General features: G+C 35.1%; 1 protein-coding gene across 1 annotated transcript; it reads right to left on the reverse strand.

Annotated features, from left to right (window-relative positions):
- Positions 1-6615: 6615 nt before the first annotated feature.
- Positions 6616-7528, reverse strand: LOC147284114 (protein MIZU-KUSSEI 1-like). The gene has a single exon (XM_086245314.1). The coding sequence runs from the start codon at positions 7497-7499 to the stop codon at positions 6744-6746; it is 756 nt and encodes a 251-aa protein (XP_086101440.1). The 5' UTR covers positions 7500-7528; the 3' UTR covers positions 6616-6743.
- Positions 7529-17578: the final 10050 nt, after the last annotated feature.

The following is a 17578-nucleotide window of genomic DNA, read 5'->3' on the forward strand; positions in this document are numbered from 1 at the left end:
CATTAATTGTGATAAGCTGAGATGAGACCTTTTCTTAATTTCAGTAACATTAATTAAAGAGAAAGAGTTGATTGACGACATTCTGCTTATCAACGCTGAGAGGTTGGTTTTTACTTTTTAGTGCCTAATTTTAAACACCCTACTCACCAAAAAAATTTGTCTAAACCCCCACCCATCTAGAAACTCTTTCAAAACCCCCTAAAATTTATAATCCTAAATTACCCTTCTGACGCATACTGACGCGCGCTGACGCATGCTGACGCGCGCTGACGCATGCTGACGTCACTGTAACTGTATTTTGGTGAAACTGTTTTTTTTTTTTTTTTTTTTTTTTTTTTTTTTGAATTGAAGTTTTTGCTAAAACTCAATATTTCACTAAAACTAAAATCAAACACTGAAATTGAATTTCATTACACTAAAACTGAATTTCAAAAATTCAGTTACACTGAAACTGAATTTCAAGAATTCAATTACACTGAAACTGAATTTCAAGAATTCAATTACACTGAAACTGAATTTCAGAAATTCAGTTACACTAAATTGAAGAATTCAGTTATGAATTCACTTACTGAAACTGAATTAAGTGATGAAACAATTACACCTCGACTAAAATGCAATTACACCTTAATTAAAAAACAATTACACCTTTACTAAAACAATTGCAATTCACTAAAACAGTTACACCTTTACTGAATTCCGTTTCACTAAAAAGAACACAGCAACCTTATCAAAAAAAAAAAAAACAACAATACAACAAGCATTGAGATGAGAGGAGTAGCCAACAATACAACGTCGTCCGATCACCTCACGCGCGACGAGTACACGACAGTCGCCACTGCCTCGATCTGTTTCAACCTGCAAATTTGATTCATCATATTTCAAAACCATAATTTCATTCAAAATTCATTTAAAACTCATGTTTCACGAACTGAAACTGTTTCACGAACTGAAACTGTTTCATCAATAAATGTTTAAATGCTCCTTAGCCATCAATAAAAAGATGGCTAAGGAGCATTTAAATAACATTTTAATCTTTAATTAAATAAGCATGACATTTACTGCACCACCACCACCACAATTAACCAACCTGCAACAATTACCATACCAACAAACTTTCACACCCAGCTCTAAAGACCAACAAACTTTCACACCTAGCTCTAAAGACCAAAAGTTATTGCAAAATATAAACATGGAAGTATGGTACACAAGTAAGAATGCACATAAGAGTACTTCCTTAAAGAAAAAGTTATTTCATGTTATTATATGCAGAAAACCTGCATGCTACCCTTGACAGACTCTAGATTGAGCAATTTCTCTTCCAAACACAACTATGTTCTCATTGCCAACAACAGTATCATTAGCAACAAATACTAAGCTCAAATTCAGAAGTTCCAACCAGTCAGCATGAAACAGTTATATTAGAGTTTGGCTTGGGAAAATGAAAATATTTCAGTAAAACCAAGAGTATGCCACATTGGTCCAGCTATTTTAGGCTGTAATTTCTAAACCTAAATGGATAAAAAGAGTACTACTATAACAACACACCATGAAGAGACCTTTCAAGGTCCTGCAATTGTGAAATGAAACCAGCATTAGGAGATGCCTGTGGTCGTCTGCTCTTCACATGTTCAAGAGCTTGAGATAGGCTCATACCATGCTTTTTCATCAGATAAGCAACAACAATAGTCACACTGCAAGGTCAAGCAATTAGTAAGTCAAATTTCTATCTGATTAAAGGAATGCAACAAAACCAGGTCTTAATCGCCACCACTTGCGGCGGAGCCGCCGCAGTGGCTGTGAGGTATCAATTTGGGGTTTTTTGATTCATTAACAATTGGACTAATCCAAACACATAGAATTGAAGAGCACAACGAGAAGAAGAAGATGGCTACCTGACTCGACGGAAATGGTCGCCGGAACATAGAGATCGCCGACAATGATGTCGCCGGCTTCTCTCCTTCGAAACGGCGGGCCTAGGGGTCGTCCAAATCTTCTGATGGCACCAGTGGACTCGGGACGACGAGAGGAAGCCATCCATGGCGGTCCGGCACCTCGTCGTCGCCGGAACTGGCAGATCTCCGGCGGGGAGCTCGGGTCTGCCTAGACCCGATCCGGTGTCGACGTTCAGTTTCGCGGAGAGTGGAGGGCAGGGAGAGGATGAGGGGGGAGAGGTGAGCGTGATGGGACTGGTATCGCCGGCAACCGTCGCCGGACGGCGGCGCACGCGCCGACGACAACCGCGGGGGGGAGAGAGAGAGAGAGAGAGAGAGAGAGAACGTACACTCGAAGAGAGAGTGAGTCTGAGTGAGTCTGAAAAAACTGAAACATATGGGTAAAACTGGAACATTAAAAAAATATAGGTCAAACTATTAGTTGACTAGGGGGTTTTTGGAGAGATTAAATGTCCAATAGGGGGTTAGAAAATAGTTTTATTAAGGGTGGAGGTTTATAAATAACCAAGTTCAAACTTGGGGGTTTTAAATAGTTTACATTTTACTTTTTAGTGTTGTTTCTTTTCTTTGGGCCTATTCCATTCTTTTTTTTTTTTTTTTTGCATCTACATGTTGATTCCTATTGAAGTAACTGAAGGATGACCCTCTTCATCTTACAGGGATTTCTCATCTGCATTCGTCTCATTTACATCTGATTCGGGAACAATTTTATATGAAATTTTTTTTATTAATTTTATATAGGAAGCTTGTCCGAACGAGATCATATAATTAAATTTTGTAGGCATGAAAAACTTATTATATGTAATTAATATAAAAAATTTCTGTATAAAGGATTAAATATGAATAATCCAGTGTGAATGTGAAACATCACTCATTATTCTTGTTCCTTACTTTTTTTCTCGGTGAATATTGGGTTAGCAAAAATAAAAACTGCTTGGGCCTTAGGGGTTTACATCTTTGTATTCGTTAGTCTTTTTTATGGCCCACTACTTTAGAGAGCTGCTATATTTTCCTATGGGGCTTGGTATTGATAAAGTTGACTTCATAGTCCAGCCCTTCGTCCCAAAGATTGTCATTGTTTCATTTGTACAGGAAAAAAAAAAATTGTTATTGTTTCTAAACTCTTGGAATGTTGCTTATATTACAAGTTGATATTGAATCTAATTTATTTGAAGTTCTCTTCCTTTTGAACGCCATTTACTGGAGTATTATAATAAAGTTATTTACACTTATATTCTATGAGATTTATCGTCTTTTTACATACACTCTTTGAGGTTTCAAAAATTATACATCTCATGAAGTTTCAAAACTATTACACATAACCTCTTACAATGAGACGAAAAATGATGAGAATATATGCAAAAATGCATGCTAAGAGGATGTAATGGCCTAATAAGATTACTCAAGGTGTAAGGTTCAACCTCAATACAAATATCTTTTTCTTTATTTATTTATTGTTTTCTCTTGCAAGAGGTTATGTGCAACAGTTTTAAAACTTCAAGGGAGTGTATATGTAATTTTTAAAATCTCAGGGAGTGTATGTGAAAAAATGATAAGCCTCAGGAGATATAAGTATAAATATAGTGCCTAATTTTAAACACCCTACTCACCAAAAAAATTTGTCTAAACCCCCACCCATCTATAAACTCTTTCAAAACCCCCTAAAACTTATAATCCTAAATTACCCTTCTGACGCATGCTGACGCGCGCTGACGCATGCTGACGTCACTGTAACTGTATTTTGGTGAAACTGTTTTTTTTTTTTTTTTTTTTGCTAAAACTCAATATTTCACTAAAACTAAAATCAAACACTGAAATTGAATTTCATTACACTAAAAATGAATTTCAAAAATTCAGTTACACTGAAACTGAATTTCAAAAATTCAGTTACACTGAAACTGAATTTCAAGAATTCAATTACACTGAAACTGAATTTCAAGAATTCAATTACACTGAAACTGAATTTCAGATACACTAAATTGAAGAATTCAGTTATGAATTCACTTACTGAAACTGAATTAAGTGATAAAACAATTACACCTAGACTAAAATGCAATTACACCTTAATTAAAAAACAATTACACCTTTACTAAAACAATTACACTTCACTAAAACAGTTACACCTTTACTGAATTCCGTTTCACTAAAAAGAACACAGCAACCTTATCCAAAAAAAAACCAACAATACAACAAGTCATTGAGATGAGAGGAGTAGCCAACAATACAACGTCGTCCGATCACCTCACACGCGACGAGTACACGACAGTCGCCATTGCCTCGATCTGTTTCTACCTGCAAATTTGATTCATCATATTTCAGAACCATAATTTCATTCAAAGTTCATTTAAAACTCATGTTTCACGAACTGAAACTGTTTCAAGAACTGAAACTGTTTCACGAACTGAAACTGTTTAATCAATAAATTAAGTAAATTTGTATATACTTATAAATCAATTAAAAAACTCACATTTCTATCCGATTAACATAATTAAGCTAGAACTGAATTTGGGGTGAAACTGAATTTTCAGAAAGTGAAACTAAATTTTCTAGAACTGAAACTGAATTTACACAGTTACACTAATTAAGCTAGAAACTGAAACTGAATTTGTTGAATTCAGTTGCACTTTTTAATCGCCGAGGTACCTGTTTAAGACCAGACAGTTCAACAAATCAAACAGGGTTCATAAAATTGATCGTTCAACGGCCGAGTCGGGCGGTGACCACCACACTTGGTGGCTGCCCAGCCCCAATCAACACACAGAAAATTATAGAACTCACCCAAAAATATTCTCGGACCTCGAATTGAGCTTTTAGGGTCGGTTGGATGATCGGTGGGCACCACCGTGTTCGTCGCGAGGAGAGGAAGCTATTGGTGCTAGAGTTAGACCGCGACGCTACCGGAAAATGGAGATCGCCGGCGGAGGCTTCGCTGCTGTTTGGCGTCGTTCCATCGCCGTCGAGGGTCGGTTGGATGATCGGTGGGCACCACCGTGTTCGTCGCGAAGAGAGGAAGCTATTGGTGCCAGAGTTAGACCGCGACGCTACCGGAAAATGGAGATCGCCGGCGGAGGCTTCGCTGCTGTTTGGCGTCGTTCCATCGCCGTCGAGGGTCGGTTGGATGATCGGTGGGCACCACCGTGTTCGTCGCGACGAGAGGAAGCCATCCATGGCGGTCCGGCACCTCGTCGTCGCCGGAACTGGCAGATCTCCGGCGGGGAGCTCGGGTCTGCCTAGACCCGATCCGGTGTCGACGTTCAGTTTCGCGGAGAGTGGAGGGCAGGGAGAGGATGAGGGGGGAGAGGTGAGCGTGATGGGACTGGTATCGCCGGCAACCGTCGCCGGACGGCGGCGCACGCGCCGACGACAACCGCGGGGGAGAGAGAGAGAGAGAGAGAGAGAGAGAGAGAGAGAGAGAGAAAGCACGCACAGAGAGAGAAATTTTAGAAATGTGGGCTTGATATTTTTTTGGAGGGTTATAATTGGAAAAAAAAGGGTAAAACTGGAAAATTAAAAGATGGGGAGTCAAACTTGACTGGGTATTAGTTGACTAGGGGGTTTAGGAAAATATTAAGTGTAAGATTGGGGGTTATAGGAGAGGTAGATTTTGGGTGGAGGTTATGAAAGATTTTATCTCTAACTAGGGGGTTTATAATTATTAACATGTATAAATAACTCATATTTTAATTTCTTAAGACAAAAATTATATATATGTCATATATGAAAAAAGAAAAAAAAATTATTTATCATAAGTTTGTACATCTTATTTGTTTATCTCTCCTATCACATAACAATCACGTAATGAAAAAAAAAATAAAAAATAAATAAATATATACGCTCGTTAAAAATTTTACTGTGGAAATATACATAAATAGTTGAACCACTTTTGTCATGAGCAGAGACAGCAGTACAATATGAAAACCCCCCGTGTCCACTGTCCAGTTTGTAATGCAACGACACAAGGAATCAGCAACAGCTCATGCAACTACATACCCATTTGAGAAATTGCATGCCCCACACCAACACCAACACCAACACTTATATATAATACCAAAAGGTAAGGTCATATCTCTCTCCCTCCCCACCGTGCCAAGGGGTACAAAAATAGCAATATAAAGCAATCTGTTTTCGACCCAAATATATTTTGGTGGTGGTCCATAATTTGGACCCAAAAAAAAAAACATTTGCCATGCTTTTCACTTTAAATCAAACCCAATGATCAAGAAGAAAACACACTTTAAACTTAAACCAAGAACTTCTTGATTTCTTATCCAAAATTTAACAAACAAAAAAAAAACCATGAAGTTCTGGTTGGTGACGTAACCGTTGGTCTCTTACTCTCTTATGTCAACCTTAATGGGCGCCTTCAATTTTTAATAAATTATACTTAAGAAGTTTATTCAACATCTCCACACACCATTAAAAAGAAGGTGGATAATCAGAGAAATTAAAAAGCTTTCTTGCTACACATTCTCTTCCAACTTCTCACAAATAATATCTTCGATCTTTTGTTTCTTAAGTATGAGGCATAATGGACATATGTAATTAATTAAAACACCTCAAAAGTACTTAATTATTTATACACGAAATACATGTTAAAGTACTAAAACATAGAACCCTTAAAAATTGGTACCCCCACAACAAAGCCCTGCTACTCAAAGCAGAGCTCAAAAAAAATCATGGGTTTAATTTGCTTGCAATATTTAAGCAAAATACACATATACCATGGCCACCACCAAGCTCCAATATGAACCAAAACAGAAAAGAGAAAAAAAAATAAAAAATCAATCATGGTCATCTCGATCGATATAGGAAAATACTAAGCTCCTGGCCAATACTCTCATCTGGGTCAATCAAATGGAAGGACTCGGAATTTGGTGAACCACAAACCCTCTCAAAATTGGCTCTGAGGTACATAATCTCATCATCATGATCATAATTAAGTTCCTTACTAATATTAATCCCACTGATAATCCCAGCACCCACCACAACTGAACCCATCAGCCTCAGTGCTTCCAAGTCATGCTTTGAAGGCCTGCGCTTCACTGCATACCCAACTTTTCTGCTGTTGCAGTACATGGTCCATAGTGGGGTGGACAAAAGGGATGATGATGAGTTATTAGAATTACTATTATGCCCTTGAGCAGTACTAGAAGCCTCAAGCGCTATTCTAAGGCACCCTCCTTGCATTTCTCTGGCCAGAACTGTTGTGGGCAAGGCCAGTTCCATGAGAAGAATTGGGTTGGACTTGGAGGTTGTTTGGATACAGAAGCTCACTTTTCCTCTCCGGTATCCGAATATGGTGCCGGTTATCATATTATGGGGATAAGAGTAGCTTCTGCTGATGTAATTTTGTTGTTTGCTTTGCTGGTGATGACCATGATCATGATCATCTTCTATGAAGGTGCGATTGCAGGTTGGGATGAGGAGTTCGATGAGAGACCGAAGAAGCCGCCATGACCGAACTTGTTTCTGGCAGTCCACGGCGGTGACACCGGTGGTTATGGTGGTGGTGGTGGTGGTGGCACCAATTCTTGGGTAGGTAGCCATGGCTGGCTGGCGCTTAATTGCTCTTTGGGAAGGATGTGAACAAGCAAAGCTTATTGGGAAGTTGAAGGAGGGTGTGTAGGGTTTATATAGTGAAGGGAGTTTTCTTGCCCTTGTACTATATATTTTATTGTGCAGGTGTGTGTGTCCTCTTCAGCTAACAAATAAACAAAATACTTTATTCACACACTAATTAAATTATTTTCTTATATTTGTATTTGTGAAAGATGGTTCGTAATTCAAATGAATCAAATCTCTTCTAGTATTAGGAATAGAAAAAAAAAATACAGCTAAACTAATAAATGTTAATAATTATAAACCCCTTTATTAGAGATAAAATCTCTCATAACCTGCACCCAAAATCTAACTCTCCTATAGCCCGCAATTTTACACTTAATATTTTCCTAAACCCCCTAGTCAATTACTACCCAGCCAAGTTTGACTCCCTATCTTTTAATTTTCCATTTTTACCCTTTTTTTTCATTTTCCATTTATGGGTGCTCTCTCTCTCTCTCTCTCTCTCTCTCTCTCTCTCTCTCTCTCTCTCTCTCTCTCTCTCTCTCGGTCTCTCCCATATGCGTGCCTCTCTCCCCTCTACGTTCTCTCTCTCCCAGCTGATGTCGCCGACGCATGCGCCGCCGTCTGGCGACGGTTGCCGGCGATACCGGTCCCATCACACTCGCCTCTCCTTCCTCTTCCTCTCATTGCCCTCCATTCTCCGCGAAGCATAACATCGGTCTAGGCAAACCTGAGCTCCCTCGCCGGATATCCGTCAATTCCGGCAACGACGAGGTGTCGGACCGGTTGGGTTCTTCTCGCCTCTTCCTCCTCTATCTATCCATGGCCTTTTCTTTCCCATAAAATCCACAGAAACCCAAATGCAGCCCGAAGTTCGATCGTCATCTTCGGCGGTGACTTCGAGAATCCAGCGACGTCGCAGCCGCTCTCCACTTCCAGAAGCTTCCTCTCGACGTGGTGAGTGTGATGGTGGTCTCCAATTCTCCAATTGACCACCGTGGACGGCGAATCGACGCCGTTGCCGGCGATTCCGGCGGCGGATTGAAGTGGTTCCGGTCTCATTCTTCTCTTCTTGACAGTCTTTCTCTACTGGTATACAAATTTTGGTTCAATTGCATTGAATTTCAAAAGCCCTAAGTTGAAATTGATTTGTGAATTTGTTTGTGAAATGTATAGTTTGTGAATCTGTTCTAATTGAATTTGTTATTAATCGGATAGAAATGTGGGTTTTTTAATTGATTTATAAGTATATACAAATTTACTTCATTTATTGATTAAACAGTTTCAGTTCGTGAAACAATTTCAGTTCGTGAAACATGAGTTTTAAATGAATTTTGAATGAAATTATGGTTCTGAAATATGATGATTCAAATTTGCAGGTAGAAACAGATTGAAGCAGTGTACTCGTCGTGCGTGAGGTGATCGGACGATGTTGTCTAGGGTTTCAGTTTCACTAAATTCAATTTCACTGAATTCAGTTTCAGTGCATTCAGTGAACTGAATTTGAATTTAATGAATGCAATGAAACTGAATTCACTGAAATTGAATTCAGACTGAAACTGAATTTAGTCTATAGTTGTTTGATAGGCTCACATCGATGGCTTGCTGTGTTGGCTACTCCTTTCATCTCGATGGATTGTTGTATAGTTGTTTTTTTTTTTTTTTTTTTGATAAGGTTGTTGTGTTCTTTTTAGTGAAACGGAATTCAGTAACTGTATAATTGTTTTTTTAATTAAGGTGTAATTGCATTTTAGTCAAGGTGTAATTGTTTCATCACTTAATTCAGTTTCAGTAAGTGAATTCATAACTGAATTCTTCAATTTAGTGTAATTGAATTTCAGTTTCAGTGTAATTGAATTCTTGAAATTCAGTTTCTTGAAATTCAGTTTTAGTGTAATGAAATTCATTTTCAGTGTTTGATTTTAATTTTAGCAAAATATTGAGTTTTAGCAAAAACTTCAATTCCATAAATAAAAAAATAAAAAAACAGTTTCACCAAAATTTAGTTACAGTGATGTCAGCGTGTGTCAGCACGTGTCAGCATACGTCAGCGCGCGTCAGAAAGGTAATTTAGGATTATAAGTTATATGGAGTTTTAAAAGAGTTTCTAAATGAGTTGGAGTTTTGACAAAATTTTTAAGTGATTAGGAGATTTTAAAATTACGGACTATATTCATATTAATACATATATTGACACATCATTTAATTAATAAATTTAATCAGGTGTGTAACATTATTGTTCAAGTTTAATAACCAAAACAGTGTTGGAATTCTGACCCCAAGGGATTAGAAAAAACAAAAAAAGGTCAGACCACCCAAATTATTACGATATTCTCAAAATGATGCATGGCCGCATGGGAAAATGACATTGGCACGTAAATTAAGATCATTGAACGATATTGTAATTTAATTAAAGAGTTGAAATGACTACTTTATTATTAAGAGGAAATTACAGATTTGGTCCACTTATTTTATACCTAGTTCAATTTTGGTCCACGATCTTTTTTAAGTTCTGTTTTGGTCCACTAATTGTTTCATTTGTTCAATAAAGGTCCAGATTTGTGACTTTAAATCTTTTGGGTTGTGTTTTCTTCAATTATAATTGAAGTATAAGTTATATTTCATCATTTCTTAGTCATAAAAACAAATTTGGAGTATTATAATCTAAGAGAATTGAGATTTGGTGAAATTTGAAAAATTGGCAGTTTTGGGTACCCTACTTTAGGGTCAATTATCTTGAGTTTTAGAACTCCAATTTGAATGATCTTTATATGGTTGTAAAGAAGAAATGCATAGCTTTAAAACAAGTATATATTTGCTGAATTTGGGTGAGATTTGATAGGGTAAAAAGCAGGCCAAATTTGAGAAAACAAATCTGGACCTTTATTGAACAAGTGAAACAATTAGTGGACCAAAACAGAACTTAAAAAAGATTGTGGACCAAAATTGAACTAGGTATAAAATAACTGGACTAAATCTGTAATTTCCTCTATTATTAATTATCTGCAAAAGTCATATAAATGGACCTAACCCCATGTCACATAATAGGAATTACTTGAACCTGGCTCCATTGAAATATGGGTATATTTATATGGTCGTTGTTAGGTTTTAATTAATAATATATTTTACCTATTCTATTGACCATGTGAGAACTTGTCGTTCTAGACTTCTAGTGATTAAGTTTGAATCTCATTTTCGTCAATATCTTTTGATAGAAAACCAAAAACAAAATTTATCACTCAATCACCTATTAATTTATCTGTTTTTTTTTTAAATAAATTATTATTTTATTAATCTAGGAGGGAGGGATTCAAATTTGAAACACTTCCACTATTACGGAAAGAAATATTCAAATTAGTCAGTCCATACCAATTTATCTGTAATTATTAAAAAGTTTAGAAAAACATCAAATCATTTTTACTAAATCGATCTTAATTATCATTGATTAAAAAAAATCGATCTTATCACCAAAACCCGTCAAGGCAATTTATCATCGATTTAGTAATAAGAAAACGAATCAGTCAATGAGATAACTTTTCCCTAAATTCCTTTTTCTTCATAAAAAAGTGATCATGATGCCACAAAAGAGAAGCATTATATTAGAAGAGAAAATCAATTTGATGTTTTCTGTTTTGTTGGAAAATTAATCAATTTGATACTCTAGTAACTCTACCAAAATAAAAATCAATTTGCTGTTTTAAAAATTCAAATACTTCCAATGAACATGTGTTTTCTATTTCGATTTTTGGTGGAGCATCTGAAGATATTGAAAGCAATCACTCATGCATGCTGTGCAAAATTATCGCCATATATATAATTGGACTGCCTCTTTATGCATGTCTGATGAACTTTTGTTTCTGCTCCAAAGAAATTCAAATCTATTGAAAATGAAAAGTCCGTACGACCATATTATTTATAAGAAAGCAATCCCACGTCGCTGAACTAATCATTAGGCCAATGAATAATATTGTGCTGCTATTAAAAAATAAAAAAGAATTATATTGTACGTGCTCTCTCTACATATTTAACTCCAAGTTACAACTGTTCAACTACTAATTTATACAAGAATCTTTGTGACCTTTTTTTCTCTATAATATTGAGGACTATATTAAAAAAACAGGCACAAAATTAGCACTAGATTTTATTCCCTGCTGTCTTCTTCTATACCACATGAGAGGACTTTGAAGCAAAAGGGTACTTTGTATGATGGGAGCAAAAAAATGGGGTTGTTCTGCTTTCTAGTCTGTTTTCTCCACTCATGTCCTTTGCCTTTCTCTTTCCATGTGTATATTTCCAGAAAATGACACAACTCCCAAATTGCTTTTGGGTCTTTGTTGAGGCAGACGAGTCATCCCTTCTTTTATATATATCTTCAATATCTTCCCTTAGGGGGTGTCCCCAACTCAGATTTTAAAGGAGTTTAATGAATTTTAAAATTCATAGAATCTATCAAAATTCAAAAGAATTGGGTAGAATTCTCATGGAATTTGTTATGTATAAAAAATGCATTCAAATCCATCTAAATCCATCTAAATCCATCAAAATCTATTAAAATCCTTCACTTAATGAAATTCATGACTTTTTGAAGACTCCTGAATTTTATTAAAATTCATTAAAATCTGAGTTGGGGACACCTAAAGTTCATTGAAATAAATTAAAATCTAAGTTGGGTACACCTAAATTTCATTGGACTTTTAAAATCCAATGAAATCTAACATTCAATGGGTATATATCAACCAATGGAAATTTGCAGCATATATGTTTAAATTTTAAATTTCTGATGACCATGGTCAAAAACTAGAATATTGGCATCCTCAACCACATTTTGTGTTGATATTGTTCTACAGCCAAAATACTGTGATTTTAGGGTTTATGGTTTACTAACTAATTAAAGTCTATGTTAGAATATGACTTAAACAGACGTTTGAAATAATGTAGTTTTAGACATAAAGAGTAGAAAAATTAGAAGTTTCTCATTAGAGGCGTGATAAAGGCATTTATGAAAGGACACTACTTGGGTCACCCCTAGGGGGTACTCCAAGGTCACCCCTTCCCCCAAAATCGTAATTTTGGTAATGCCAGCTATGATCGGAACCGTTCACTTTTTAGATCACCCATTATAGATCATCTCTGTAAAAAATCAACTTAATCGGAAATCGTTTTGTTATATAACTGTTGTTGATTAAATAAAAAAAAATCAACGGTTTGGTCAAAAAATCATTCTTTAATTGAAAACCATCAACTTTTTCTACTTAATTGACAACAGTTATATAACCAAATGATTTCCGATTGATTTGATTTTTTACAGAAATGATCTTTAATTAATTGTCTAAAAAGTAAACGGTTTCGATCATGCACCGGCATTGCCGAAATCGAAATATGAAAGGACGGGGTGACCTTGGAATACCCTTGGGAGTGACCCAAATATTATCCTTTATGAAATTGAACATGTAAAACAAGTATGCATCGGTCTTCGATCTCTATACTTATAAAGTGCCTTGTTTTTAAAGGAAATTGATGAAACATCTTGCCTTTTTTCTTAAAGTGGGGACAGCTATTTAAACTTTTATTTGACAAAAAACACAAATAGGGTTAAATAATAAAAACAAATTTATATGTACAGTACAAGGCATTCTGCTTTTGCTTTTTATTTCTTTTTGCATATTGCACAAATATGGCTGTGTGTTTGGACTTTGGGGCCATGATATATTGATAAAATACAATTGTGTTCTAGACTTCTAGGCTATATGAGAAATGGACAAAAGAAATGGGCCCGAGACAAAAGAAAGTGTGCCATCTACGTCTGGGGCCATCTAAGCCATGCCACGACACTCTTGTTGTTTTATTTTAGCTTGTGGGGGTTACTTGATTGGTGGTACTGTTACTTGTGTTGCGTTGTATAGTAATTAATTCGAGAAACGTCGTCTACCTTCTCAATTAATCTTGTCTTTTATTTTTTGATCATGTAGTGTAGTCTTATCATCGATACTGTTTATTTTTAACATCATTGAATAAAGATTATTTTTACAAATATAATCAAATCAAAACTCGTTTAATGATATAAAAATTATTAAATAAACAAACGTGGTGAATTTGACTGTCATCAAAATAATTGTATTTGATATAATTACATAATCAAATAATTTTTTATTTTATTTATATTTTACAAATTATCAAATAAATAAATCTGGTGAATTTAACCAGAAATAATTAGGCTTACATCCTTTAAAAAAATAATTTTTAGATAAAGACCGGAGGTGTTTTAAAATTTATAAGAAAATTCTTTTAATTCATAATAATTTATAAAAAAAAATTTTAATTCATAATAAAGTCACTTTAATTTATAAGAAAATCCTTTTAATTCATAATAAAGTCATTCCCTGATTTGAAGGGCATTTCCCCCAATTTGAAGGGTTTTTCCTCCTAAGTTGTATAGTGGGCTTTGTAGAGGCTGCATGTTAAGTTTTAACTCCAGAGCCCAAAATCTTGGAGTTAAAACCTAACATAAAGTCGTCAAAGAAATAAAATGACTTAATTAAAAACTCTAAATCACTACCGGTCTTAGTCTAAGAAAGACTCATAAAATAGACTGAATTCTAAATCTCTCATTTAACTATTATCAAAATAGTCGTCTATTTATTTGACACAATTACATAATTAAATAATTTTTCAATTTTGTTAATTTTTTGTAAAGATGATATTTAAATAGTGATCTAGAAAATAAATAGTTTCGATTAAGAATCTAAACTGCCAAATCAGAAAAATTAAAAATAATCAATTAATTCTAAAGGATAATATAGCTTCATAATATGACACTTGATATCCATATCAACAGACAGTCCTGTCCACCACACCAAGAATAGCTAACTAGCTAGAAATGAAGCATTATGCATGCAATTAACAATGTGTTTCTTTGTCAATACCATTTTGAATCACGACACTATCCATTGTTTACCTTCAGTTTTTTTGTAGCACATGAATTTGGCAAAATCTGCTTTTCATATATGGGTTTAAAACACAAGCATTTGATTGGAGGGGAGCTGCGTGTAAAAATTAGAATATCCACGCGTATAATCAAATTAATATTCCTTTCTCATCCAATTAATCTACAAGTGTCATCTCTTATTCTCTTATATGGTACATCTCCAACTGAAATTAGGGCGGATGCTCTAATAGCAATATAAGAAAACTTTGGTCATATAATTTTTACTTAAATGAATAATGCCTTCAAAAGAATGGTCGAATATGGTAAAATTAACGAAGAGTACGTACTAATGAAAATGGACCTAAAATTATAATGTATATTGTAGAGTTTTAAAAGGTTATGATACAAAGCTAAAAATGATAAACCTCAAAAGTAATTAGTAATAACTAATAAGTCATATATTGTAAGAGAAAACTTCACATTACTCATGTAAATGTACTCTCAGTGCTGGAGGAGAGTTGATATGGATGATGTAGAATTTCTAGTTTTAAAGTTCTCTCTCAGAATACTAAAAGTAGGAATAAATATGAGTTTTGGGGAAGTGTTTAAATCAACTGGGGCTTGTAGTTTGGAATAGTTGCTGCTTTTTTCCACTGTTTCTTGGGTTCCTGCTGTTAGTTTGTATGTAATTTCCTGTTGTTACTTGTGAAGTTGTGCAGCTTAACTGTTTGAAATAATAAATTATAGGAAGACATCATGCATGTTGCTACTTTAATTTTATAATTCATTAACTAAAATTTTATGATTTTTAAAATTATAACCAAAGTCTAATAATATTGTAACCATTTCATGTTGCATAATATTAGTTCATTAGTTTATATTTTTTTCACACATACCAGGCGTCAAATGCTCGGCGGCCATTTTTGAGCGTTTGGTAGTGCATTTTCACTTCTTTCTCAAGTGCTAATGTATCGGCTTTATATTAGGTTTTAACTCTAAGATTTTGGAGGTGAACCCATATATCCTCAAAAATTAAACAAATAATGACATATTTCTTTGACAAGGCAATGGTCAAAAAGCTTTATTTACAAAAAAAAAAAATATATATATATATATATATGATTTTTTTCCAAATAAGAAATGTTAGAAGGACTAAACTTTAATTTTTCCTAAGAACAAAAGAAGAGAAGAAGGAATTATGCAAATTAACTACAAGTGGTAACTCAGTCATTGCAAAATAAATTAAATTTTGTTGAGACCATTGTTTTTCGCGAATGAGTTGAGAACTAATGATTTTGTATTGTGGCTCTAACCCTAGTTTATAAATGATGTGAAGCATGGGAAAATTCTCTATTGCAGTCACATGTTGCATGAATTCAGCATATATATTCTGTTAAAAAAATGTAAATATCGAAAAAAAAAGTTTTGCACGGGACAGTCTAGATGGTAAGACCATCTAATATTATGGCATCATATGTTGTATTTGTTTTAAAAAATTGTAATTTCTACTTAAATAAAGATGCATGTTAGTATATCAATGGCTATTGTACCACATACATAGCATGACTATCCAACTGAAAAATCTCTCGTAAATGTGAAGCGTTGAGAAGCCAATCAAACTGTTCAAAAGTCAATAAGCTTATTGGGTTTGTTATGAAGCAAAAAACTGTTCAAGCTTCGTTAGGTAGCTAGATAAGGCCCAAGCCCAGCACTTTCTATATATATACTTTTTGTTTGATTGTATTATTAGGCCAACAACAAGCAACTTGGGCTTTTAATGCACAAGTCTATTAAGACCCGACGAATTTATTAACAGTAAATTAGATTTTATTACCAAACTACTAATAAATTTGATAAGGAAGACATTGAGATACTAACTCAACTTCCACAAATGCAGCTCGAATTTTGTTATGAAATTCAAGTAATTAAGCTGATTGTTCTTCTTACCAACATTATTAGTGCTCCAACCCTAGAATCTAATTGAGCCCAAAACACCAATGAACTTAATTGAAGGGGGGATAAAATTAATGATTGAAATTGGATTAGCTGGGTGGGTAGTAGCGCGTGGTGAGGTTAGACTCCACCCACCATATATCCAGTCCAAATAAACTGAAACATCGTGAACATGAGAGTGAGCCAAAACGACGTACATACCAATGTTTTAAGATGATGTCTTTCTCATTCTTTGTCCTCATCTCACTTTTATCATCCAAAACAAAACACCACACCCAAACCGATCAATTTAACTTATTTAAAACCTACACACAACCAAACAAAAACAGATGATCCATTTTTGCATGTCTACTGTCAAGTCTGTCAGCCTTTTGCTTCATGCTTTCCTCCCTACTTATCCGCCCACTGGTTTCGTCTTTGCTTTATGTCCACTTCACAATTTCCTCCCAGATTCTTCCAGACATTTTCCTCTTCTTATCCCTTACAGTTACTCTCACAGTCTCACCTTAATTAATTAACCTTAAACTCACCGGCGGATCCAAGGTGGGGTCAATGGGGTCAATTGACCCCATGAACCCATAAATCTCCCTCTAGATGAAAATTTTTGACCCCATGGTTCATGGCATCTCCTTGAAGTTGCAGGGGCAAGAAATGGTGGAAAGTTTTTGTGAAAATGTTTGAAAGAGACAAGAAGAAGAAGAAGAAAGTGGATCACGTGTCTAGGAGGTGTGATTTTATTTTATTTTATTTTTTTTTAAACTCAGAGACTTGTCAAAATGACGTCGTTTTGACAATTTTATTTAAAAAACAAAAATTGAAAGACTTAACATTCAAACAACACATATGTCGACAATCCTTTTTTGTCTTTCACATTGAGAAAGAATAGGGCCCTAAACCCAAACCCAATTTGACTATAGTCTCACCCAAACTCAATTCAACTCTCACGCATATGGTGAAGCTCGCCGTCACAAAAGGTGTCGCCGCCGTTGACTCTCACGCACTCGACTTGAATCTTGACCCCATAAACAATGATTTCTAGATCCGCCACTGCTTAAACTAATTCTTTTTTTTGGTCGAACCTTAAACTAATTCATTTTCTCACATTTTGGCCCACCGATTCATTAAATTCTTAAGACTTCAGACTTGCTCTCCAAGCAAACTCCTCATCTCACCACCTCTAGCCGCC

The sequence above is a fragment of the Dryas octopetala genome, chromosome 5, assembly GCF_963921425.1.
Source record: "Dryas octopetala chromosome 5, drDryOcto1.1, whole genome shotgun sequence".
Taxonomy (NCBI): Eukaryota; Viridiplantae; Streptophyta; class Magnoliopsida; order Rosales; family Rosaceae; genus Dryas; species Dryas octopetala.